The sequence below is a fragment of the Acinonyx jubatus genome, chromosome E1 (assembly GCF_027475565.1).
Source record: "Acinonyx jubatus isolate Ajub_Pintada_27869175 chromosome E1, VMU_Ajub_asm_v1.0, whole genome shotgun sequence".
Taxonomy (NCBI): domain Eukaryota; kingdom Metazoa; phylum Chordata; class Mammalia; order Carnivora; family Felidae; genus Acinonyx; species Acinonyx jubatus.
The window spans coordinates 28,097,325-28,123,979 of NC_069397.1; the positions used below are offsets into that span (position 1 = coordinate 28,097,325).

General features: G+C 47.6%; 1 protein-coding gene and 1 long non-coding RNA gene across 7 annotated transcripts; one reads left to right on the plus strand and one right to left on the minus strand.

Moving 5' to 3' along the window:
• Window positions 1-988: 988 nt before the first annotated feature.
• DYNLL2 (dynein light chain LC8-type 2) lies at window positions 989-18,095 on the minus strand. 2 transcript variants are annotated; one of them, XM_053212704.1, is made up of 3 exons: window positions 18,072-18,095; window positions 5,001-5,139; window positions 989-3,048 (listed from the first exon to the last, which is right to left on the minus strand). In XM_053212704.1, the coding sequence occupies exons 2-3, from the start codon at window positions 5,130-5,132 to the stop codon at window positions 2,911-2,913; spliced, it is 270 nt and encodes an 89-aa protein (XP_053068679.1). In that variant the 5' UTR covers window positions 5,133-5,139; window positions 18,072-18,095; the 3' UTR covers window positions 989-2,910. The 2 variants fall into 2 exon arrangements, with proteins under 2 accessions (XP_053068679.1, XP_026890017.1); XM_027034216.2 differs by lacking the exon at window positions 18,072-18,095 and adding an exon at window positions 8,045-8,289.
• Window positions 8,486-26,217, plus strand: LOC106989980 (uncharacterized). 5 transcript variants are annotated; one of them, XR_008294402.1, is made up of 7 exons: window positions 8,486-8,816; window positions 20,677-20,911; window positions 21,296-21,514; window positions 23,460-23,704; window positions 24,380-24,530; window positions 25,129-25,823; window positions 25,913-26,217. It is a non-coding gene; the product is annotated as an uncharacterized LOC106989980 (long non-coding RNA). The 5 variants fall into 5 exon arrangements; XR_008294403.1 differs by lacking the exon at window positions 8,486-8,816 and adding an exon at window positions 8,827-9,038; XR_008294399.1 differs by lacking the exon at window positions 8,486-8,816 and adding an exon at window positions 9,045-9,785.
• Window positions 26,218-26,655: the final 438 nt, after the last annotated feature.

A 26,655-nucleotide genomic window follows, 5' to 3' on the forward strand; every position in this document is an offset into this window, starting at 1 on the left:
GACAGAGCCTTCTCCAAGATCCAGCCCACCAACTTCCTAGCTGAGGGAATTCAATCTACCTATCTCTAATAATTAATAACTCATTACCCAGTTTATTTCCTTGATTGTACATTTATCACCATTGGAAAAAGCTTTTCAATGTGTAGACCTGCTTTGATTAGAAGGTTGTACACCTTGGAAACACAGAACTTGTGTTGTTCTGGGTGACAGCATCCTAGGCGCACATACACAAAAACTCAGGGCATGTTTTTGAGTAAGAAGCAACGGAAAAGAGTACGAAGCACTTCTGTTCCCTGACACTTCCACGAGGACTGTTAATAATTGCTTGGCATTCGGGGTGGGCAGATCCTTTCAGAAGTATTGATTTCTTCAGGTGTGTGGGAGCAGGAGACCCCATGTGGAACAACCAGGACAACCTAGGGGTTGGGGAATTACTCATGTTCCCCCAAAAGTGTTTCCACTTTTCTAAAGATCCCCTACTTTTCCATTTCTAAGTGGCTAGAGCAGCATTTAGCTAACAGACAGTGTCCAGGTCTCAGGGAAGCATAGAATAAGGAGTAGGAGGGCTATGAGCTTTGGCCAAAAGTTCTAAGAAGCTAAGAAGCTCCTCAGGTCTAAGACAGCAGCTGGAAACCGCCATCTGGACCTGGGGCTGGAAACTGGGGAGGCAACATCTACTACACCAAAGACCCAAAAAGTGGCTCATCTGGCCATCTCCACCAAGATACCTAGAAAGCCCTGTGGGTGAGTACTACTGGTTAGTCCTCCCCCTGCCCCGCCCCATGCCATTAAGGGGCCACAGACTAGACCCTACAACTAAGACCTAATTCGGGCCAATCAGTCTCTCTGCCTGGTCTTAACTCTTCAGCCCCAATTCTATTCCACCCTAGATACCCTCTACCCCCACCCATGTGGCATCACTGCCACCAGGGCAACCCTTTTACCCACCATCCCCACCCCCCCCGAAAAAACCCAAACAGCTCAGAAGTGCATCAATCGACCTTTAATGTCCAAAAGAGGCATGGATGCAGAGCATAGAAGTTGTGGTGGGGTCTCAGCCCCTGCTCCAGAAATGAGGGAGAGATGAACACAAACCAGACATTTCCAACTGGCCACACAAGTCTGGGAAGGCAGGGGGAAACACAGATCTGGACAATCATAAAAAAACAAAACCTAAAACCAAGCACTCAATCTTGTGCCCACCGAAGGGTTTGATATAGGGAACTCACTCACCATCCCCGTACCCACCCTCCCGTCAGCATCAAAAAGAAAACTCGGCACACACTAAAGGCTTAGGGAGGGGGCATTCATTCTCCTGCCTCCCCACGAGCCCCAAGGATGGACTTAGAAAAAAAAAAGAAAAAAGAATGAGCTGGATCCCAACCACCCCCCTCCCATAGTGTCAACCCTACACATGAGAGTTTTAAATGCGATTTACAAGAATCAGCAGCTCAGTCAGCAATGACTGCCCTCCCTCCACCATCCCTGTTTGATCAACAGACAAGATTTCCCCCCACACTCTCCTTGGAATCTCCTGCCACTAGCGGCCCTGCTCTATCGCCTGATACCCAGCTTCACCACTGCAAGACTAATCCCCTCCAAAGTTCCCCCAAAGGTCCTCACAGCCCTTTATCACTTCTATCCCTACCTCCCACAAGAGGCTGCAACCACCCACAACGTCACTTTCCCTCTCCATGGAGAACCAGTTCCAGGGCAGATGGCATCATAGCCATCTCTTCATGGATAATCCTCCCAAAGCCTTCTGGGGAGCAGATAGCCATAGAGCAAGCAGTGTCTGGGCCAGATGGCCTGGGGAGTTGACAACTATCTTCAGCCCCAGAGATTTTTTAACATAAAGGCCCAATTAGAACTAACTGTGCAGCCTATCTACCCATACACCCTAGAGATTCCACACTGTCCTGCCCCTCCCTCCCCGCTACCCCAAACCAAGACACACACACACATACATACATATACACAGAGGAGAATCAAGGGAGACATTGATTTGGTTTGATTGCTAAGACTTAACTAAGGTACTACAGTCACCAGAAATTCCCTTGCCAGCCAACTAACAGGGGCTGCTCTAAGAGAACTCCAGAGGAATGAGAAAACCAAGGGCTAAGCAGAGAGCAGACAGAAGGAGAGAAGAATGAATCGGAAAAAAAATCAAGCTAATCCTACCTCCAACATCCTCCTAGCAGGAGCTCCAGCAGGAAGAATAAAAGAAGGTAATCCACAAAGACACAGCCCTTACTTAGAAACTCTTCTGACAAAGACAGCAAGACAAGTCTGCTCCCCACTCCCACACACCACAGACAAACACGTCTCAGGGCCCCTTAAAGAATCCACCCCCCACCCCACCCTTTGCCCCAAGCCGTGAAATCACAGTTCAGTGGAATATTCTCCCTGGTACTAGATCAATCCCCCTACCTCCTTCCTATCCCTCTCTCCCTGCTAATCCTAATGCCGCCCCCCCTGCAGCCCCCCTGGCCCTCCCAAAGCAGCATCCGCTGCCAGGAGGAGGCTGCTACATTTACTTCCACCTCCAGAAACCAATTTCCTTCCCCAGCCCTCCTAGGCTTACAGACTTTGTGGAGGGCTATTTATTTTATATAGGGAGAGAAAGAGAAGAGGGAGGAGTGGGAGAGACTTTCTAGTGCAATACAACCAAAGAAAAAAATTTTAAGTCTTGAAAAATAAACATAAAGCAGCCTTCTTCCCCAGGCAACTAAACAGAAAGAAGTTTGGTTTTGTTTACTGCGACATACACATGAAATCGAGTATACAGTCCATGCAGTAGCACAGCCATTGGAGAGGACATCCTGATGCTGGCCCCAGTGCAAAACAGTCCCAGCAACGCCGCCTGCTTGCCATCGCTGCCGCCGCCACTGACACCTTCACTGTGGCCACCTAGCCTGACTTGAAGAGGAGGATTGCAACTTGACCCAAGTAAAAATAGATGAAGTGCTTTGTCTCGTGTGTAACGTAGCTGCCAAAATTTCGGCCCACGATACAATGCCAGGTAGGGTTATATTTCTTGTCAAATTCCTAAAAGAAGAATAAAAGGGAGAGAAGAAAGGTGATTAGGACAGCTGGAAGATGAGAAATCAGAATAGGAATCTGATTAATTTAGTTATCATCCCCCACCTACCCCTAGCCCATGGCCTCAGCTCCCCAAACCTCAGGAGCTCAGGTTAACGCTGGCTAGGACACTCCTTCCTTCATTAATAATGGAACACCGCAAAGGCTCTGTTATTTCTCTCTAGCACTTTACACCCTGATCATCTCCCCTCCTCCTAGCTACCCTACTCCATAGCCCACCCTGTGATTCTTTAGGAAAGGAGTCAGGGAAGCCAGGGGCATAAACGACCACTCCAGAGTCACGCAGCATGTGGAAAACAGAAGAGCCTCCCTGACTGGACACCCATTGCCTCCCACATTATTAAACCAGCATTTCCAAATGCCAAGAAGCAAGACCCTACAGCCAAAGTCAGGAGTACCAGGAAGCAGTTCTTTGTAAGTCAACATTAAACCCATTCCTATGTACCAGACACCGTGTGGGCTGTAAGATGCAGAACAAGGACATCGGCCATGAGATCAAGGCAATTTCCTTCACTTCTCTCAAGGGCACAAGTTCAGCACCAAAGCAACCTAGGAAATCCTTATGACCTAATCAGACAGGCAATTCCCGGTCACTCCATGCATGCAGCAGGAAACAGATGGCTGAGTAGATGCACCCTGCCATGCAGCAGCCCTCCACCATGGGCCTAGCAAAGCTGCCAACCCTGGGACTGTCCCCTAGGTGCTCAACATACAACTTGTTTGGACTCCTCACAGCCCCTATACCACAGGACTCCAAGAGGTATTAGGGAACAGTAGAAAGGGCATGGATCACCAAATCTAGACGTAATGCTGACTCTTACTCTGTGTAAGATAGGAGAGCCATGGTCACTTCCCTGGGTCTTATTTTCTCAATCAGCAAAACAAGGAACCTGGGACAGATATAATCTAAGGATTCTCCTGACCCTCAAAGTCCATAATTCCAGATTCCCTGTACAGGACAGATAAGGCCATCACTCAGCAAGGAGCTAGCACCCCCAGCAGCCTTGCTGGGTCTGCACCATTGGCTCCTTACACAGAAAGTCTCTCAGGACTCCAGAGTTTCCTCTTTACCTGCATAGAGAAGCAAAACTCTGGAAAACTTAAGGATACCCTACCACCTCTATGGACCAGAATACCACTATACTTAGACATCCTTTTTGGGATATAAGAGTTGAAAATACCAAAGACTGGATTATGTCACCAATGGACATAGATTCTAAACAAAATCAGAGACCCTGGGTACCACTTCTCACTTCTAGCTCAGCTGCTTCTTCACCATGTTAACCATATCCATTCACTCATTCACTCAGGAATTTTTCAGGGACTAAACCTATTGCCCATATTGTTCATCCAATATTATATATTCAAGCCCACCCTTTTCTTAAGAAGGTGAGGAGAAAGAGGTGATATAGTACCTGTGTCCTTTTTAAAAGAAAGAGAAAGAGGTGATACAGTACCTGTGTCCTTTTTAAAAGAAAAAGAAACCACCACATGATAGGGATTATTATAGGGATATCTCACTTTAAATGATGCAGTTCCCTGAAAATTTGTGTATGATCTTATATTATCTGTTCAAATATCCTTATCTACATTTTGAATACTTCTGAATTAATGGGGTCATATTTGATCCCAAGTTTCTCTCCCCAATGCCTTGCAATAATTATCTATAAATTATCTATTATCACATAACTATCTATACACACACACACACACGCACACTTTGGCAGAGTTCCTGTTAAGAATTCCTAAGGTGAAGGCTTTGGTAAGAATCATTCCCTAATTTGTCTGCTTTGCAATCTCCTGGGTTTTGTTTACATGGGTTATACCTGCTTTCCTAAGTCCCCAGCTCAGCTGCCCATCCCCATCCCTGGCTAAAAGGCACAGCTCTCTGGGCGCACCTTCTTGATATAGGCAGCAATGTCCTTCTCTATGTTGTACTTCTCCATAGCCTGCGTGGCGCAGTCAACGGCATCCTGTTGCATGTCCTCAGACATGTCTGCGTTCTTGATCACTGCCTTCCGGTCAGACATCGTGACACTGCAGAAGAAGCAGAGAGGTGAAGCTGACAGCCCCATGCGCTAAGCAATGAGCATTAGAAGCTGAATGTGGAGCCTCAGTGGGAGAGCTGAGTACAGAGAGTGAGGGCAACAGAAAACAAAGACATGAGGTATTAATTAGGAGAAGGAGGTCCTAAGCTTTAAGCAAAGACATGGTTCCCAAGCCTGGGAAATACAAGGTAGATAGTAAAAAAGACATAATTAGCCATCAGTTTTTAATCATTTGTAAAAGGAGGCTTTTCTAACTTTAAATTTATTTCTGATATTTTCAAAAGCATCAATTGCCAAGACATTACAACGTATCTATAACCTACTAGCTGTGTCCTTGGGCAAGTTACTTAACCTCTGTGCTTTCATACCATCATCTTAAAATGGAGACTCAGGGTTATCAAGGGTAAACTAGGTGGCATTAACACCTGAACACAATAAATCCTTAATTTAATGACCATTATTGCATCATTGGTATCATAGTGGAAACAAGATGGGACTAGGAATCAGTAGGCCTGCCTTCTGGTCCTGACTATGAAGTCTTGTAGTCTAAGGACAAGTCACTTAGCCTTACTGCATTCATTACTTCCATTTTAGCAATGAGGATAGCTCTCTATCCTCTATAAGGATTAATTAAGGTTAATATGAAAACACCTGTAAACAAGGACAGTCTACACTGGGGTCTGTCGGCTAGATTCAGCCCACCATCTGTTTCTGTAAATAAAGTTTTACAGAAACAGGCTACAATGGCAGAATGGAGTAGTTAGTTGCAAGAGAATGCATGGCCTATAAAGCCTAAAATATTTGCTACCTGGTCTTTCACAGAAAAACGTTGTCAATGCCCAGTGATAGTGATACAGCTAACAAAAGGCAAGAAATTATTAACAGTCTTTTTTCATATCTCTGCTATCTAAGCCATGGCATTCATCCTACAGCAACCAGAGTTCTGGGATACACCTTGCATGGTCCATTCCTAGAATGACAGGAACCCCGATAAAACTAGTCAGGATCCAGCTGGCAGTCTATACCATGTGAGGTGAGATGCAAGAACAGAGATGAGCTGCAAAATCCAATCTTGTCCTTGACCACAGTACCATCACACTGACCCCCCCCCCCCAAAGAGGAATTTTGTCATCCAACCCAGTGGACAAAAGATGTCGTCATTCCAGCCTTGTCTGATATTAAGGCGGGGGTGGGGGGAGCTGCCCGCTCAAAGAGAGACCCCTGGGAATGATACCTTGATATGGGAATGATACCCTGATATGGTATCAGGCCACCCTGATCTCTGAGTCCACACTAGCCTGTGAGCTGGGTGAACTGAAAGGGAAAGCAGAACTCATGATTACTCCTTCAGCCTGCACCAGATGCAAAGAAAGCATACATGCCAGCTGCCAGCCACACAGCCCTTGACCGCACCCAAGGCCACCTCTGTCTGGCACTTTCAAACTAAGCAGGGCTGGTTCCACTTCAGCAGAGACTGGCAGAGCAAAGGGTTAGTGGACCAGCATCCTCTGCCCCACACCCGAAAGAAAGAGAGCCTCAAGGAGTCTGTGTGCACCACCTGGTGCTGAGGAAAGGTCCGGAGAACCCTGTTCAAGGCCTGACGAGCTACATGACCTTGGGCAAAACATCTTCATTTTAAAAACCAATGGTTGAAATATGATATGGGGCAACTTCAAGGAGTTTGAGCAGATATACAACAGCAGCAGAGGAAGAATGTTCTGATACTATAAGGCTCTTTATATTTGAAGAAAACTAGTGTCACCTGGTACCCTATGCCAGGTTACCACTCAGAAGGGGGCACTGTTTACAAACGCTAGGGTGGGGGTGGGGCCTGGTTAGAGACTGCGAAGTTAAAGCATGAAATTGGCACCGGTTTTCCCAGCAAACTCACCTGCTCCACTGCCTCATCACCAAAGTCCAAAGGAACAACTTTGTCACAATAATTAAAAGCCACCTTACTCTCTAGTAGGAGAGAGCCTGCAGTTACATAACGTTGGGTCTTGTGACTACAATGCTACGATTCTTCACCCCTGGCCCCCCAGGCGTCGGAGAGGGGAGGCCTAGCCCCAACCTGCCCTGTCCAAGGTGCCAATGAGAAAAGGACAGGGAGGTGCCCGGCCTAACCCCTCCCTCCTGAGAAAAAAAAAAGGGGACCTGGGCCTTCAGACAGAAGAATGACCAGAAGGCCCCAGGCCAGCTGCCTCAGTCAAGAGCCAGGGGATCCTGTGAAAAGCAAAGAGGGCACTCCAGGACAGCACCCCATCCTCTAACCCCGGTTTTGCAACAGAAAAGGCTAAGCCTCCGAAAGACGGACCACCCTACCCTCCCCAGCCCCCAACACACACAAACGCTTGTATTTCCTCCCTTGAGATCTCCAAGGGGGCTTATCCCTCCACCGTGCCATCCTCCAGAGAGCGGCGGTCCCCAAAGGCCAGCACCTGGGGAAGGAGAAAGCATCCTCCCCCCACCTCCGCCCCGGCCGGTCAGCCGCCCTCCCCCGCCCGGCCTGGAGCAGCGCCGGAGTGACTGGGCGTCCTCGCTGCAGGAAGGACGCCCCAGAGGGTGGCGGCGGCGGCAGGAGGCGCCGCGTCACGCCCGAGCCCTCTCCACCCCCTCTCCCTCGGCCCCAAACACCACAGGCCTCCACGCAGCGCAGAGACTGTAGGGGTGGGGGGCGGGGAGGAGGCGGGGAGCCGCACCTCCGCAGCCCAGGGCCTCCAGCCGCGCCCAGGGGTCGCCAGGACACGGGGTGGCGCAGCCCCGGGAAGGAGGGGCGCCGGGGGCGTCACGCCGAGGCCAGCCCTGCTCCGGGCCTCGGGGCTGGGCCCGGCGCGTGGGCCTACACGCGACAGGTGCGGGCCGCCGCCCCGGGGACGCCCGCACCCACCGCTCACCTTCACGGAGGCTATTCTTTGCGGGGCCCCGGGGGAGCAGCGATGGCCTGAGGCAGGGCGCGGGCAGGGGCGGTGTCCCCTCGGCTCCTCCGGCAGCAGCCGCCGCCGCCGCGGTCTCCGGTTCCCGCAGCCCCGGGCCAAGCGCTCGCCGTCGCCGTCGGCCCTTCGAGCTTCCCGGCCGCCCGCGCTCCGCCTCTCGCCCGCCGACCCGCCCGCCTGCTCCGCGCTGGCGCCTCACAGCTCCGCTCCGCTCTGCCGCTGAGCGCGGCCGACGCGCGGCCCCCACTGAAATAGCGCCCCGCCCCCGCCCCCCCGCCGCGCGCGCCGCCGTCCGCCCTCCCCATTGGCTGCGCCCGCCCGGCCCCGCACTGCGGGCTTCTCCCCGCGCCTCTCTCGCCCCACATCTTGTTTCCTCCCACAATGCCTCGGGGCGGAGGGAGGGGGAGCTGGAAAGGGTTGGGGGAGGGAATGTGGCCTTAAGAAGAGAAAGAAGGAGAAGAATGCAGACCCTACTACCAGGGCTAGGAGGCCAGGCCTAAAAAGGAATAAAGAGGCAAGGCTTAGACAGAGGGAGGGGTATAAAGACCCCAATCCCAAGAAGAATAAAGGAAGACAGAGGGAAGGAGATTCAGACCCGGGGAGCAGCTGGGGAAGGGGTAGAGATCCTAACCTGAGGAAGAAGGTGAAGTCATCAGCCTCAGAGGAAAAGACAGGACCCCTTTCCTCCCCCCAGATCTGTAGGAAGAAGAGGAACAGCCTGCTCCACAGAGAGGTATAGGCACAAACAGCCCCAAGGGCTCCCCCTCCCCTTACATTCAGGAAAAGTCCCTTCCCCACGCAGCTCAGCCTTTGTTCCCGAGTCTCAAGGCCACAGGACCTAAACTCCCAGCTGGAGCTCCAGCTGCTCTTTATCACCAAGAGCAATGGAGGCCGACCCTAAGCACAGTTGTGAGAAGGGAGGTTGGTCTTTGGCGCGCAGGCTCCTGGGATAGAGGTGAGAATGAGCCATTTCTAGTCAGTCTAGACTGGAGGGGGAGTGAATAGAACCCCCTAGACGTGCGAACCAAAGTATGGCAGAGATGTGAGGAGCTTAAAATTCAGGCCATCCATATTTCTCACCTTACAGAGGAGAGAACCAGAGCCCTCACCAGATCACCGGCATCACCAGATCACCTGGTCTTAGCTTCTAGGCAGCAGCCCCTCTGGTGGCTGAAGGGGCTATTTGTGGGAGTGAGCCTTAATGCATGTGCCCATTGGGAGGGTGCCTGCCTTCCACTCTACCCCACCCACCTCCAGAGAACAGGAAATGTCTGCATTTTTCTTCCCTTCTGTTTCACAAAGGAAGTATCTACCTAAAGGAGTGGTGAGACTCTGTATAGGGAGCTACTCATTTGGGCCACACAGTGAGGATTAAGAAGCTCCCATTCCCATTTTCCCTTCACTGTCCCAAACCATGATCAGGAAGTCAGACTTGCTCTGGCCCTGGTCTTCTCTGGTGAGGAGCATCATAATTTAATGTTCATTATGTGTTAGGGAAAACCTAGAAATCATGCCCTCCCATTCTGCTCGCCACAGTTCTATCATCTCCCAAACTCTGGGTATTTCAGAGAAATAGATGAGGCCTGCTGTATCCCCTCACACCCAGGGTATTCTGATGTCAGCCTCTGTGTGAATGAATGGGGGGCGGGGCACATGTGGGCAGAGAGGGAGGAGATGAAGAAGGATGCTTTATCACCTCAAGGTTTGTGGAGAGCTAATCTCATGGATTACTGGGAGGAGAACTCTTACCCTCCTTCTCCAATGGTCATTAGCTTCCAGCTCCTTCTATGGTCTAAAGATCAGAACAGCCATGTATGGTTGTGCAGGTTGTTCATTGTACAATGACATTCAGCCTAAAAGGCAAGTGAGAGCTAAAATATAGCCTACACTTCACTTGCTTAACTGCATGCCCTGGTACAGGACAACGTTCACCCAAAAGATGCGTACTTTTTTTTCAAGTGGGCACAGAGGAAACTGAACTAGTGGTGACCCTGCCAAGGCCATACTGCTGATGTATATATAAATCCTCCCTCTCCCTGGCCTCAATGCTTAGAGTAGAGTAGGCAAGCATTTGGTCATTCCCAGTCCTGGGCTGTGGTGGGGTGGAGGTAAGGGCACAGAGTTAGAACCAGTGCTTTGCTGTTAAGAAATATGAATGTCAGTGTGTGTGTGAAATATGTGTGAGAAAGACTGACTCTGTGGGATATCATGGAGACTTGCTAATAATAGTATGGTTTATAGACAATAATTAATATTTATAGAGCCCTCACTCTGCGCCAGGCTCTATTCTAAGTGTTTTAAATGTGTTGTTGCATTTAAATCTGAAACAATTACAGTGAATATGTATTACCATCTTTCTGCACAGACGCAGAAACTACCCCTTAGAGAAGTTCAGTAACTTGCCCAAGGTTACCCAGCTTTTGTCAGTGCAGGATTCAGCCCCAGGCTGTCTATTCCCAGGGCCTATACTCTTAGCCTTCCGCTATCCTGCCTCCTAACCGAGAAAAGAAAAAACTGTAAACCAAGGGTTTGGTTTTCTATCTGAATTATACCAGCATTTCGTAAACTTACCTTACTCCTAAGCCCTTTTTCATCCAAATGTTTATTAACATCTCCAGGAACTACTATTCCACAGGACACAGTTTGGGAAACTTGTGCTATACTAATTACTGCTATTTATGTGAAATGCGTACTGTTTAGGGTAATTATTATGCAACACAGGAACTGCTGTAATTAATACGTCAGCTTAACTTGGTGGATCTTTTTATTTGATGCCACTACACATTCGTGATTGCCCAGTTATCTGTTGCCCGGATGACATAACCATGTCTTCAAATGTAAAAATCACAGGGGACTTTCATTCTTGCCTTATCTGTGGGCCCCCTATCCCCTGCTCCCTTCTTTAACCTAAGGGTCCCCTAGGGCCCTGATGGTTCCCTCCCCCCCAAATCTCAGATCTCCCCACTGTGGGTGTCCCACGGGCTCCTCAGACTCTTCACATACACACATACAAAGCCTGGTCATTAGAAGCATTGGCCCTGGTGCCAGAATGCCTGGATTCGAAATTCTTTCCACCGGTCTACCAGCTGTGCAGATCTAGTCAAACTATTCATCATCTCAAATTTTCATTTTCCTCATCTGTAAATCAAGAACGATATCTACTTCATAGTTAGGAGAAAATACTGGAAAAACTCTTGGCATGATGCCTGGTCCAGATAAGTGATTAATAAATGTTAGCCATCATCCACATTAATTTTCCAGACTTGTTTCCCTTCCCTGTATTTCTTACCTCAGTTCACGGCCCTATTATCCCCCCAGGCACCAAGTCAGAAACCTGCGAACCATGAATGTGGATGAAACTACTCCATGGCTGAGAAATATGGATTAGAAAGACACTCCATCCCTTCCTCCACCCAAAGAACTGTGTTCGGGATCTTCTCTTTCCCTAGAACCCACCATAGGTCTGTCATCACCCACCTCTTGGCTCTTTCTCCAGTCCATGCCCCCTCTCATCATGAATACCCTGCATGGGGCACTCATCATCTCTTCTAGTTGGTTCCCTGCCCTCAATCCTGGCTCCTCCTCCCCAAATCCACACTGAAGTGTTCTGTCTAAAATGCAAATCTCCTAGGCACATCCTGCTTCCCTGCTCAGAAAAAAAGACTGCTCTTTCCCATAACTTACCTCCCCCATCTCACACCCCTACCTTATCTCCCCGCACTTTCCATCTCCCTCTTCGTGCTCTACTACCACTGTCTACTGCCTGCGGTTTTCCTCACACCCAGATTCCACACCTTTTTTCATGTGGTTCCCTTGCCTGTGAGGTTTGTGGCTTTCTTTGCTGGCTAACTCGTTGGTATGAGTGTCCTCTATGAAGCCTTCCTGAATCCCAGATGCTTTGACAACATCCAGGGCTTATCACTGACCACATTCTATTAAACTTGTGAGGCTTAAATTTGTCTGTAGTTCTTTGCAGACAGGGATTACATCTTATTTATGTATGGGCTGTAGAATCTAGCACAGTTCTTGTTACGTGGGAAGTTCTCTAGAAGTATAGGTTACATTGATCATTTCTATTAGGGTAGGGCCTGCGGGACTCCCACAGTGGAGAGGTCAGGACTTAGGGGGCCATCAGGGCCCACATCATGATAAAAACCATGAATGTGGATGAAACTACTCCATGGCTGAAAAATATGGATTAGAAGGACACTCCATCCCTTCCTCCACCCAAAGAACCGTATTCGGGTTTTCTCTTTCCCTAGAACCAGCAAAGCATGCTATTTACACTGGGGCCCTTCCTGCCCAGAACAAGTTGCTGGCTAAGGTAAACCATTGTCAGCACTGGGGAACACCCAGACCTGATGTCTGAATTGATTTCCTCCTCATACTCCCTGTTGGGTATTTGGTTGATATCCTGACCCTTATAGGTAAAATAATCAAAGGTTCTTCCACCCCAGCTGACCAGGTCACTGAGAAGAAATAGAGCACGGCAATGACAAAAGTCATTTCACCAAGCCCTTGAGTTGTTGACTTGCTTCAAGGATTTCAGGAGGATGGAGAAGGGTGGGAACATATACCCTCAAACTCAGTACAGTGCAGACCCTGGTGCCAGTTCCCTCTGCCAAGTCCCCATTTCGTGGGGGGGGGGGGGAGGGGGAACCTAAGGAAGAAAGCAATGTGACAAGAACGACTGGAATCTGCCCCAATTCCCCACTGATTTCTTGAGTGACCTTGGAAAACATGTTTCCCTAGGCAACCATTTACCAAGTCCTAAATATTGCCTTTCCTCCTCCCCAAGTCCCCCAAAACCTGGAGGAGCCAGCCAAGGTCAACCATGCGCCCAAAAACTAGTGAGATGAGACTAGAATAGGAGTCAGAGGAGAAGTCCTAAGCCCAAATTGGCTCAGTCAAATCATTTTATTCCTCAGAATATGGATTTCTTCATCTAGAAAATGTAGGACTGGATAATCTATAAGGTCCTTGTCAGCCCCCAGACTTCACAGGTCTATGATTCTCTGATTTCAGTACCCCATCATAAAGGATACGTGCCCTGTGGGTCAGAGAAATTTCTCTACCTGTAGCCAAGCTTAAATACCCTCTTTTCTGATCTCTCTGATCCTCTTAGAATTCAGAGAGCATTCCTCTATACCCCCACCACCCAACAGAGTTGGGATATCATTCTGTTCATCTTTGTATTCTCTCAACTAACAAAGTGCCTTGACATAGTTAAAGTTCAATTAATGTTTGAGCTTCAATTAAAATATTAAAGCAAGTGGTCATCAAGAAAGAACCAGAAAAAAGATGTTCCAACACAAGTAGTGGTTTCTAGATCACAACTCCTCATAATTTAGGAGTCTTCCTCCTTCATTGTCTGCACAATCCTGAGGAACCCTGCCCCTGCCATGGGAGAACCAAAACAGTAATATGGAATTTGTCAGTCCTTGTGCAAAAGATCAAGCTAGGGTTCTTGAGTGCACGAAACATCTGAAGAAAAAAGCAGGACCAGGGTAGACCCCTGACTCCAGGGAGTAGGAACCATGGAATAGTTTCCCAGGGCATCTCAGTGGGGCAAATCACTGGCATTTTCCTTGAGTCAGACCAACTGTCGATTCAATTCCCAAAGAAGGGCATCTGATTGGACAGATTGGCTCACAGGTCCACTTTTTGGCCCTGGAAGTGAAGGCAGCCTGAAAGACCTTCTGAGATCGAGGGGGGAATATCTGACAGAAGGAAAATCCACATGAAGTTGCAAGAAGCAAGAGAGTGGGTGCTGGGCAGGCAGAAACACAGATGTCTACTCTTGGAGAGCCTCCAGAGTGGGAGGCAAGATTATTTATGAGGGAGAACCTTGTTCCCACTGTCATAAAAACAAACACTAAGCTCTCACACCCTCAGTCCCATAGAGTGAGGTAGGGAATGGTGAGTGGAGTCCTAAAAAATGAGGTCTGTACAACTTTGCCTTCCTCTCTGAGAAGAATTTTGAAGAAAACTTTGCCTTGCTAGGCATATTGAAGTATATTCCAGTTGGCAAAAACTTAAAAAAAAAAATCTTCTCACTAGGATATGGAGGCCCACCTTACATTTCAACGTAATAAGCTAATTCTGTTTTTACATATATAGCAGCTTTAGTGCACGATTCAATGGTTTTTAGTATTCACAGAGCTGTGCAACCATCACCACTACCTAACTTTAGAACATTTTCACCACCCAAAAAAGAAACCCTATACTCATTGGCAGTCACTCCTCCATTTGTCCCCAGTTCCCATTAATCTACTTTCTGTCTCTATAGATTTGCCTATTGTGGACATTTCCTAAAAATTGAATCATAAAATACATGGTCTTGGGTCGCCTGAGTGGCTTAGTCAGTTAAGCATCTGACTTCAACTCAGGTCATGATCTCATGTCTTGTGGGTTCGAGCCCCGCATTGGGCTCTGTGCTGACAGCTCAGAGCCTGGAGCCTGCTTCAGATTCTGCATCTCTTCTCTCTGCCCCTCACCTGCTTGCATTCTGTCTCTCTCTCTCTCTCTCTCAAAAATAAATATTTAAAAAATCTTTTAAATAATAAAATACATGGTCTTTTAGGACAGTCTTAGTTCACTTAGTATAATGTTGTCTAGGTTCATCCATGTTATAGCATGAATCTGTACTTCATTCCTTTTTATGACTGATTAATATTCCATCATATAAACATACCGTATTTTGTTTATCCCTTCATCAGTTGATGGACATTTGGGTTGTTTCCACTTTTTAGCTGTTATGGGGAATGCCTCTATAAGCATTCTTACACAAGTTTTGGGGTGGATATATGACTTCAATTCTCTTGACTATACACCCCAGTGTAGAATTGCTGGGTTTTATAGCAATTCTATGCTTAACCTTTTGAGGAATGGTCAGACTATTTTCCAAAGCAATTGCTTCAGTTTACATTCCTACCAGCAGTGTATGAGAGTTGCAATTTCTCCACATTCTCACCCCACACCTGTTATTGTCTTCTATAGTATAGCCATCCTAGAGGGTATGAAGCCAACTGTAGTTTTCATTCACATTTCCTTGGTGTTCAATGATCTTGAGCATCTTGTCATGTAATTGGCAGTGTGTATATTTCTTTGGAAAAATATGTTCAGATCCTTTGCCCATTTTTATATTTTATATTAGGTTTATATTGTCTTTATATTATTGAATTGTAAGAGTTCTTTATATATTCTAGATACTAGACCCTTACCAGAGATATGATTTACAAATATTTTCTCCCATTCTGTGGATTGTATTTTGATTTTCTTTTTTTTCCCTCGGTTGTATTTTCATTTTCTTGATGGTGACCTTTGAAGCACAAAAGTTGTGAATTTTGATGAAGACAAATTTGTCAAATTTTTTGTCCCTTGTGCTTTTGATGTCATTCCAAGAAATCATTGCCTAATCCAAGATCACAAAGATCTACTTCTACATTTTCTTTTAAGAGTTTTAGCTCTTTCTAAATGAACCTATTTGAGTTAATTTTTGTATGGTGTGAGATGGGGTTTAACTTCATTGTTTTGCTTGTGGATATCCAATTGTGCCACATCTTTAGTTGAAAAGACTATCCTTTCACCACTAAATTGTCTTGACACCCTTATCAAAGATCAATTGACCATAAATTTGTTTCTTTTTTTAGACTGCCAATTGTATTCCATTGATCTACCTATCCTTATGCCAGTATGATACCGTCTTCATTACTATAGCTTAGTAAGTTATGAAATCTGGAAATGTCCTCCAAATTTGCTCTTCTTTTTCAAGATTCTTTGTCTAATTTGGGTCCCTGGCATTTCCATATTACCTTAAGGACCAGCTTACCAATTTCTGTAAAAAAGCCAGCTGGACTTTCAATAGAGATTATGTTAAGTCATAGATCAAGTTGGGGAGTATTGCTATCTTAACAATATTAAGATAATTAAGATAATATTAACATGTTCTGATCCATGAACATGGGATTTCTTTCCATTTATTTAGGTCTTCTTTAATTTCTTTTAATAATGTGTTATAATTTTCAGCTGTGTTATAATTTGTTATAATTTTCACTTTTTTGGTAAATATATTCTTAAGTATTTCATTCTTTATTGTATTTTATTAAATATTTTATTTTATTTATTTATTTTGAGAGAGAGAGAAAGTATGAGTGGAGGAGGGGCAGAGAGAGGGAGAGAGACAGAATCCTAAGCAGGCTCCCCACCATCAGTGCAGAGCCTGATGCAGGGCCTGAACTCACAAACCATGAGATCATGACCTGAGCCAAAATCAAGAGCCAGATGTTTAACCAACTGAGCCACCCAGGTGCCCCTCATTCTTTTTTTTTTAATGTTATTATGGGGTGCCTGGGTGGCTTAATCGGTTAAACGCCAACTTTGGCTCAGGTACTGATCTAGCCCCATATCAGGCTCTGTGCTGACAGAGGAGTTTTGTATCTATATACATAAGCAATATTGATGTATAGTTTTCTCGTGATGTCTTTGTCTTGTTTGGGCATCTGGATAATACTGGACTGCATTGGAAAGTGTTCCCTACTATTCTTTCTTTCTTTTTCTTTTTCTTTTTTTTTTTTTTTTTGGAAGAGTGTGGAGGATGGATATTATTCTTTAAACATTTGGTAGAATTCAGTAAAGCCATTTAGGCTTGGAATTTTCTTTGTGGGAAGTTTTAAAAATACCAAAGCAATCTACTTCTTTTAGGTCTATTCATATTATCTATTTCATGAAGTAGTTTCAGTAGTTTGTGTCTTTCAAGAATTTGTCCATTTTATCTAGGGTCACCTAATTTGATAGCATATAGTTGTTCATAGTGTTACTTTATCATCTTTTTTATTTCTTTAAGATCTGTAGAAATGTCCCTTCTTTCATTCCTGACTTTAGTAACTGAGTCTTCTCTTTTCTCTTGGTCTAGCTAGAGATTTGTCACCTTTGTTCATCTCTTCAAGGTACCAACTTTTATTACATTAATTTTTCTCTTGCTTTCCTATGAATAAGGTGGCTCTCCAGTACTCAGATGATAAAAGCTCCTGGGTCAGGGGAAGCTCAGACTGGAACAATTTCTTTGAGCAGCTGGATTTAAACTCAGTTCCTTGTCTATTTTCCTCTAAATCAGAGTTCTCTCTATTTTAGTGTCTCCCTTGCCCCCCCAATCCCTGAAGTGATATGAAAAAAAACAAAACAAAAAAACAAAAAAAACCAAAAAAAACAAAAAACAAAAAAAAAACAGAGACCACACTATTAATTGAAGGCTGTGAGGGACAAAATTTCATTAAATCCATAAACATTTCTTAAACATTTGTAACAAGCTCTGTGGAAAGGGGACATGGATGAGTATCCAGAAGTAGCCTCAGACTTTTCCACCCTCACAGCCTATTAGCTGGGGAGACACACATGTACGCAACCAACTTGACCCCAGGCTAGACTATGATGAGAACTGTGATCAAGAGTGAACAAATGCTCATGGGGGACACAGGGTTGGGTGGTAACCAATCTTTCTGGAAGAATCAGGGAGCAGAAGAGTTGACATTTGAGGTAAGTCTTGAAGCATGGTAGGTTTTGAAGGAAAAAAAAGAAAAGGGAGGAAGTACGTTTCTTTAGTTAGAGAGAAGCTCACTGGCTAAGGTAGAGAATGGTAGGAAGTCAGGCCTGGCAGGAGAGCAGTGTTCTGGAGAAGGAAACAGGGTGGACAGAAAAGTTAAGGCCAGACTTTGGAGGTGGCTAAAGGATATGCTGTGGAGCTAGAACTTTATCCTTAAGAAACCCAGAGCCCACTGAAGGGCACTGAGCAGGAGGATGATGTGACCAGCCTTTGTTGGAACTCGGGGCTGCAACAGAAACTGAAGTTGGTTTACTCAGACTCTTTGGTGCCATCCACACCTACAGAAGCAAGCAGTGACAGCTGCCATTACCACTGTTGGTCACACCCTCCTTGGGACTCTCTCCTCCTTAAGCTCCATGGCACAGCACTTCCCTAATGCCTTCCTACCTCTCTGGCTGCTCCTTCTCAGTCTCCTTAGCAGGCTCTTCTTCTTCTGCCCATCCTAAGTGCTGGTGTTCCTCAGAGTTCTGTTCTAGATTCTTTTCTCTTCTCACTGGACCACTTTCCCTTGGAGATCTTCTATGTTACCATGGCTTCATGACCAACTATGGACTGGAAATTCCAATCTATGTGTAGCTTTTCTCAGACCTGTCTACTTATTTAGACCCATCAGATCTAACTATCCATTAGAGATCTCCATTGAGGTGCTATATTCTTTAAAATTAGGTCCAGGGGTGCCTGGGTGGCTCATTCAGTTGAGCGTCTGACTCTTAATATCAGCTCAGCTCATGATCTCGCTGTTGTGAGGCTGAGCCCTATGCTGGGGCAGAACCTGCTTGGGATTCTCTCTCTCCCTCTCTCTCTGCCCCTCCCCTGTTCTTGTGCATGTGTGCATGTGTGCATTCTGTCTCTCTCTCTCTCTCTCTCTCTCTGCCTCTCTCTCTCAAAATAAATAAATAAACATTAAAAAATAAATAAATAAAATAAAATTAGGTCCAGATGTGACTAGAAAGGAAGTCCCAAGTAAAATGGCCCAAATGAGATAGAAGTTTATTTCTCTTTCAGATAAAAGGAGTCGACAGGTATTAAGTTCCGGCCTGGTATGGCAGCCTGGGAGTCATCTCTCTGAGATCTGTCCCTTTGTCTCTATCCCCAAGCCACCATCCACCTCCAGGTCCACTGCAATAGCTCTGCCATTCTTGCTCCTCTCAAGCACACTCTCTGCATCTACACGGTAGCCACCAAACATATGTAGCTATTGAGCACTCAAAACGTGGCTAGTCCAAATTGAGATGCATTATCAGTGTCAAATACGCACTGGAGACTTTCCCTGCTACCCTGTTTCTCTGAGCTCCCTTTACATCTCTACCTTGACCCCACTCTACCCCACCCCCAACTAACAGTTTTGCCAACTAGCTGTGTCCTTTTCCAGACTGATTAGAATCCTGCCTGTTGCATTCACTGTGGTATCCAGAGGAAAGACTACTGACATGTGGCCAGTAGTCAACAAGCATTTGCTGAGCCAATGAACAAGTCAATGAATGACTCACCCCAAAGCCAAATAAACAAAATTTCAGGTAGGGTAACACCAGACCTCATGACTTCTAAGCCTCAAAGAAATGGCCAGGTGACCATTAGGTTCCCAGTCTGGGAAGTGAGGCAAAGGGAAATTTGCAACACATTGCCGGTCTCCAGTCCTGCTCCAGGCCCACATATGTTCATTTATAGAGACCCAAGCCACCACTGTCTCTTCCCCCTTCCCAAGAAGGGCAAACAGTACTGGCTCTCCTCCCAAGGAAGCTCTCTGGCATGTGCCCCCAACATTTTCAGAAAGAGCTATATTGAGGATACTTACCAGAAATGAGCTTCCTCCTGGGTGGGGTGGAGTGGGGTGGGTCAGAATGAGGGAAGGAGGTGAGAAGGGTGCCCATTTTGAGTTGCTGTCTACCCAGCACCAGGAGAATTGATGTACATGTTTCTTATAAAGTATGAGCCTCTCTGTGAAGATTTCCTTTGAGGAGACAGGAGGTGGAGGAGATGGGGAGATGGGGACCCAGAACTGAAGATAGGAAAGAAATTGGAGTCAAGAAGCCAGAGAGGGAGTGCCTGGGGTTCCATTGTTAATTTACTGTGTGACCCAAAACAAGCCCATATAGCTGCTCTGGGCTTTAATTCCTCATCTATAATCAAAAGAGGGGCACCTTGGTGGCTCAATCATTAAAACATCCAGCTCTTGATTTCAGTTCAGGTCATGATCTCATGGTTATGAAATAAAGCCCTTTGTCCGGCTCTGAGCTGACAATGAGAGCCTGCTTGGGATTCTGTCTCTCTCCCTCTCTCTCTGCACCCCCCCCCCTTTTGCTTGCTCTTTCTCTCTCTCTCTCAAAATAAATAAATAAATAAATAAACAAACAAACAAACATTTATAATAAAAAAAAAATCAGCTTTTGGGCCACCTGGGTGGCTCAGTCGGTTAACAATCCAACTCTTAATTTTGGCTCAGGTCGTGATCTCACAGTTCATGAGTTCGAGCCCCACATTGGGCTCTATGCTTGTTAGTGCAGAGCCTGCTTGGGATTCTTTCTCTCTCTCTGTCTCTCTGCCCCCTCCCCACTTGCACATGCATGCACTCTCTCTCTCTCTCTCTCTCTCTCTCTCTCTCTCTCAACATAAATAAATAAACATTAAAACAAAGTTAAAAAAAAAAGAATCAGCTTTCTGCACCTCTGGAGGGGTTGTCGTAAGAATGAAAAGTGATAATGGATGTAAATGGGCTTTGAAAAGACAAGTATCAGAGTAAAACTACCATGCACAGGCAAAGTTTTTAGGCTGTGGTTCTGTTTGGGCAGGAGATTCCCACAGTTGTGGGAATGAGGCTGGGAGTGCTGGCTAGGAACCTACATTCTCTCAACAAAAGTGAGAGCAGAAGGCAAAGCCGGAAATCATTCTCTCAGCCATGATCCTCCCAGGAGTCTGATCAGCCTATCTGCCTATTTTGCCTTGGAGCAGAAAAACTGAATCTTTTATTTTTTATTCTTTTTTTTTTTTTAAGTAAGCTTCATGCCCAGCATGGAGCCCAATGCAGGGCTCAAACTCACAATCGTGAGATCAAGACCTGACTCCAGATCAAGAATCAGAGGCTCAACCTACTGAACCACCCAGACACGCCCAGAAAAGCTGAATCTTGAACAGAGCCTTGAAGAAAGTGCACCCAGCAGCTATCCTCAAGGCCTTGCAGAAAGCACAGTCCCACTTTGGGGCCCCCTCACTGCTTCTGACACATTCAGGTGAGCATGAGCACACACAAACACCCATATGTGCACACACACACAAATACACACCCTTTGTAGATGATACGCACACTCCAGGTCCTCCGCCCAGTGCCTTGAACCTCAGAGCTTCCTGTTACTCCTTCTCAACTTGGAAGGACTCCCAGTGGATTGACCCTGCCCTTAACCCAGCTAGAGACCATGAGCTGCTCCATGAGGAGTCCCTGATCCCCCAAAGAGGCCAGCCAGCACAGAAAGGGTTGCTGGAGACCCCTCTGAGCTAATGAAGTGGGTCTTGAAGGTGGGGTGCATGCTGGAGGCCCTTGCTCTACGGGCAGACCCTATACCTGACAAAGCGATCACTCACAAGTTTTATCAGCCTCTTCTCTCTTTTCCTTTCAGAGCCGTGTGAGATCACACAAAGCCATCAGGAATACCTGCAGTTCCCAACCTGAAGAACTGAAAACATTCCCCAGCATGCTGCCAGCGTGAAGAAGCTCTGTAATTACAGACATGCAGGGGTTTGTGTTCCTGACCTCACTCATCGATGAAACGCTTCCGTCCCCTTCACTTCCCACGGTGTCTTTATCAAGGAAGCAGGAAGCTGGGCCCATCAGAAAAGTGAGTTCTGACTCCCTGCTCCACCGTGGGCAAACACTAGACCTCACTACGATTCAAATCCATTCAATCGTGTATTTATTCCCTCATCCAACACACATTTAATGGCCCCCTGCCATGTGCTAGCACAGGGCCTGGTGCTGGGGACACACCAAATGTGACCCAATCCCTACTGTTGAGGAGATCATAGTCTAGTAAGGAAGGTAAGGTATATGATATAAATAGTTACAATAAAAAAATCAAAAAGTGATGTGTGATAAGGAAAGCACAGGTAAGGGGCTCCTGGGTGGCTCAGTCGGTTAAGCATCCAACTTCCACTCAGGTCATGGTCTCATGGTTGGTGAGTTCAAGCCCTGTGTAGGGGGTCTCCACTGACAGTGCAGAGCCTGCTGCTTCATATCCTCTGACTCTCTCTTTCTGCTCCTCTCCAGCTTGCACTATCTTTCTCTCAAAAATAAATAAACATGGGGGGGGGGGGGCAAAAGGAAAGTGCAGGTAAAATCCTAGATGAGAGAAAGATAATTTGGGGAAGGGTGGCTGTTTCTTGATGGTCAATATAGTGCAATGGCTGAGAGTACAGACTCTGGAACAACAGACCTGGTTCAAATCCTTACTTTGTCACCTACTAACTATGTAACCCCATGGAAAAATGAGAATTTTCAGGGGTCCACCTGCTATGGATGTCAGCTGGAAAGTGGCATAGAACATGGTTTTTCTGCATGTGTAGAGCAGGAGGGAAAGGCAGTCTAGAATGATAGGGGCACAGGGAGAGAGTGTGGTGCTTGGAAGGATTTCCTTTTTGCTACAGCATAGCCTCTGAAAAGGGAAGAAAAAGAGTTGAAGTTGGTGAATTCAGTTGGGGGTAAACTTTGGAACACAGGATGCCAAAACGAACGTGTGAAGTATAATGACATAGGGCAGAGTGCCCACCTAGCCCCAAGCAATTGTCCTCATCTTTAGAGCCAAGTTCAACTGGGCCAAAGTGGGAAGGGTCCCCAAAGTGGGGAGCCAGCCCTTGGGGCTTGGTGCAGTGTTGGCCTGCGTTCTGGATTCTGCCCACCGAGGGAGGCCTGTTCCTGCCTCTCTGGCAAATTGAGCCCGAGAAACAGGGCTGAGGGAGAGCCCTGGTTTTCTTTCACAAGGACAAGCAGACATGGGTAGCTGTGCCAATCTGAAGGCCAGTGATGGAGCACAGAGGCTGGGAGAGGCCTCTGGAAAGGTGGCTGATGGGGAGGGAGGGAGGGCTGGAGGGTGGATTCAGCCGGAAGAGGCTGAGCTGGTTCATTATCATTGTCACTGGCTTCCGTCTTCCTCTGGGGTTATACACAAACCCTTTGATCCCAGGTCAGAGTAGGGGAGACTGAGAGCGATATTTCACCAAGCTCAAAACAAACTAAGGAGCGGCTGCAAAAGGGGCCACCTTCCCAGAGAGGGATTCCTAGCTCAGTGCCATCCCCAACCCGGGGTTGAGGGGCCAGATTGGGAGGCCACGTGGTAAGGCTCTAAGTGTCCTCACCCAGGGGGTATCAGGAGGCCTCCATTCTTGTCCACCTTGTGCGTCTCTCTTTGTGTGACTTTGGGGAAATCACTTCCCCTTGGCCTCTGTTCCTTCTCAGTAAAACAAAAGGGTTTTGCTGGAAGGATCTCAGAGGTCTTTCACAGCTCAGAAATCGAACGCCTGTACCTGAGTTAAGCAACTCCCTGCTGTTAAGATTTGGGGTGTGTATCCTAAATATTGGAAGAAACCCAGAACATTCAGATATGAGAAAAGAGGAAACTAGGGAGGCTGTCCGGAGCCCCCAACCCTCAGTGTGCTCAGGTGTGAGGGCCGCAGAAGGGGGTGGGAAAAGGAGGAAGAACAAGGAGAGGGAGGAGCAGCCTATCTGAGCACCTAACATCTCAGGGCAAAGGAAGCTAAATGATAAGAGGATTCTTCCCCCAACTCCAGCCCAGGATCCTGTGGAAAAGCTGCATTATAATCGATAGCCTCGTAAATAAATAAATAGTCAACGCATCCTGTCTCCAGCTCAGAGCTTCTTCAGGAAAATCGAACCTCGACCCACTTCTGCTCGCTCATTCTGGATTTCTATGGAGGCCTCCAGAGGGAGGGAACACTTACAGGTCATCTTGGGCATCCCCCTGCCTCTGGGCCGGCCTGCCATCAGTCATGACCTGAAGGAAATGATTAGGAGGGTAAATCTGTAGCTAAGATACCCACAATGTTCCCCCCTCCCCGCCCCACGCCGCCCCACATAACACAACAGTGTTGTTTTCAGATTATCTACACTGCGGTTCCTTTCCCCCAGCACTGATAATTGGGGTTTCATTGTCTCAGGGAGGAATTCAGGCCTCAGAAGCAGTCGGTAATCCAGACTCCTGGCTCTGGTGTGGCTATCTCACAGCTGACAGAGGTAGCCTTGGCTGCCCAGAACGTGGCAAAGGACTCATTCCCTGGTACCTTCTAAGAGGCAAAGGTAGCCAGTAGCACAGCGTAATGGGCTCATAGAGCTGGTTACTAATTTGCAAGGCTGCATGAATGAACTGCCCCAAAATACGAGGAACACATTTATGCAATGGACTTCCTACACTAGGGAAGAGACTATGAATGCAGTACACCAACCTTCAGTCAGTTCGTAGAGCCAAGAGGGTCTTCAAGAAATTATTTGGCCCGGCCCTCTCCCCATGAGCAGCCCCCAAGGTCCAGCCCTGAAGTGACAGGCCCAGGGTCTAATGTAGGGCACCCAGGTCTGGCCCTAGGCTTCCCGTTCTCCCCATAGCACGGGTTGGGGCTGGTGCTGAGCAAATGGGTTGTGGCTGTCACCAGAGAGGAACTGGCAGCCGACACAGCAGACTCTGTTTTCTTCGCAGGCTGAGGGTAACTAGAGGAAGCTGAGAATTCCTCTGCTCTGCTCTGCTCTGCTCTGCCTCGGCAGGAAGAGGGGACAGGAGGAGGGGAAATGGGAAGGCCAGTGGCTCTCATTCCAAAGGAGGAAAAGTTCCAGCTCCTCAAATAAGCCAGGTAGCGTGGGCCAAAGATGGCAGGGAAGACAACAGTAGGGCCCCATGGCGTCCCTGGGGGGGTGGGGGGGACGTCAGGAGCCTGGGTCCCCTGTTTGGAGTTGCTCTGGGCTAATGGTGAGATCTAACATTTATTAAATGCTTGCTGTATGCCAGGCACTGTGCTAAGAACTCTATTGTACTATGAAGGCAGTTTGTATAAGGGCTGAGAACATGGCCTAAGTGACTCATGACTGGGTTCAATCCACCTTGGCTACTCACTAGTTCTGTGACCTTGAGTAAGTGACTTAACCTCTCTGTGCCTCAGTTACTTCATTAATAAAACGGGATTAACAGTACCTATACCTACCTGATAAAGTCATTTGAAGATTAAGTGCATTCACTCACAACAACTCTTAGGACAGTGTCTGCCACGTAGTGAGCTAAGTTTTGCTATTACCACCTTGTTGAACTCTCACCTAGAGTAGCTATTAATCTCGGAGGCTCAAAGAAGTCGAATGCTTGCCAAAGGTCCCAGGTCTGTTTGACAGACAACATGGGTGCTCTCCTAAGATCCTCTCTCTCTCTCTCTCTCTCTCTCTCTCTGTCTCAGGAAGCAGCTCCAGAACTCGCCAGCTCCCACCCAGTCCACTCCAGTTTGGAAACTCCATGGCTGCTTCCACAGCAGGAACAAAGATGGACCTCTATCCTGCCGGTGAGGCCTGCTTCCTGGGGCAGAAGGTACCTACTGTTGCCTCTGGCAGGACCCAGACCCAGGAGCCTCCCAGAGGCCTCCCTCTGCACCACTGCCCCGGGCGGGCCTCGCCTAGAGCCTCCCACCTTCCCGCACAGTCTCCCCTCCTCATGCAAGATGCCGGCTGCTGAGACGGGAGGGATAAACAAACTGTGGCTCTGGCCCAGCCCTCTGCCGGCTGGCTGCTCCCCGCCCCCCTCAATCCGCAGTGCACAGTCGCTCTGTTCTCCTGCCAACTTGGCAGCTCATCTCTGCTGTTACTATCAACACCTCCCAGGGAAGAGGGAGAGGAGTGAGTTCTGATCGCCTGGCACACCGAGCAGCAAATTCGTGTCAGAGCCAGCCCCAGAATGTCTCCCAAGCTCCCAAGGCTCCTGGTGGGGAAGGAAAGGTGGGCCTGAGCAGAGAGGCCCCCACTGCAAGCCAGGCTCCAGCAGAGTGCCTGGGCCTGGCCAAAGCTGCAGCCCCCAGGAGCAGGCAGCTCTGAGAGAAGGGACCGCCAGGCCGGGCAGGTGCACAGGAAGGGGTTCTGTCTCACCCTGGCACTTGCCACAGTCCAAGGTGGGTTGGTAGCTCGATTCCTGACATGGTTGGTCAGGGGTGGGGCAGCCTATGGCCAAGATAGAAGAAACAGGTCTTTCTCTCTGCAGGCCATGAAGCCCTGGAGTGCGTGGACTGTACCTCCTTTCTTCCATCTTTCTTGGACTCATGCAGAGCTCTTGCCCTCCTTGTCAGATTGGATTGGGAGGCCCAAAGGGGCCACATTTTACCCCCAAATGGAAACTTCTCGCAGACAGAAACCATATTTCCTTTTCCCAACCCTCTTCCCCAGGCTCTTACACCCTGCCTAGTTGGCTCCATAAAGCAGCTGATGCCCTTCTCAGCTCCTGCTGGACTCCTGGGGCCCAGTTAGGAAGAAGAAAGAACCCATATTTCCAGGGGCCCAGTGCTCCACCTCAAGCAAGGTCCACTCACTCCACCTCAAGCAAGGTCCGCTCACAGTACAGGACCAGGGGTGGTCGCTGTGTGGCCTCTCCCAGGAGGCATGGCCTTCTTAGCTTTGTCACTGCTAGTGAAGGGAAGACCTTTGTGCCCTGCTTTGGGCACCAACAAAAGTGGTAGGTTCAGGGGAAACTTCCTAACGCTCACACCACTCAGTCAGCTAGTCTACCCAAGGATGAGTTATATGCTCCCAATCTTTACGTGCTACCAGCCTGTCTCCTCCTCTGTAACACAGCAATGACCTTTCATAACTCACTGGGTTCTAGCTGATGGTGATAAAGACACGAAGACGATGCTTATACTTCTAGGGGTGCACCTGGCACTTGGAATCAGTATGTTTTCCTTCCTTCTTTCCTATCTTTCTACCTTCCTTCCTTTCTCCCTTCCTCCC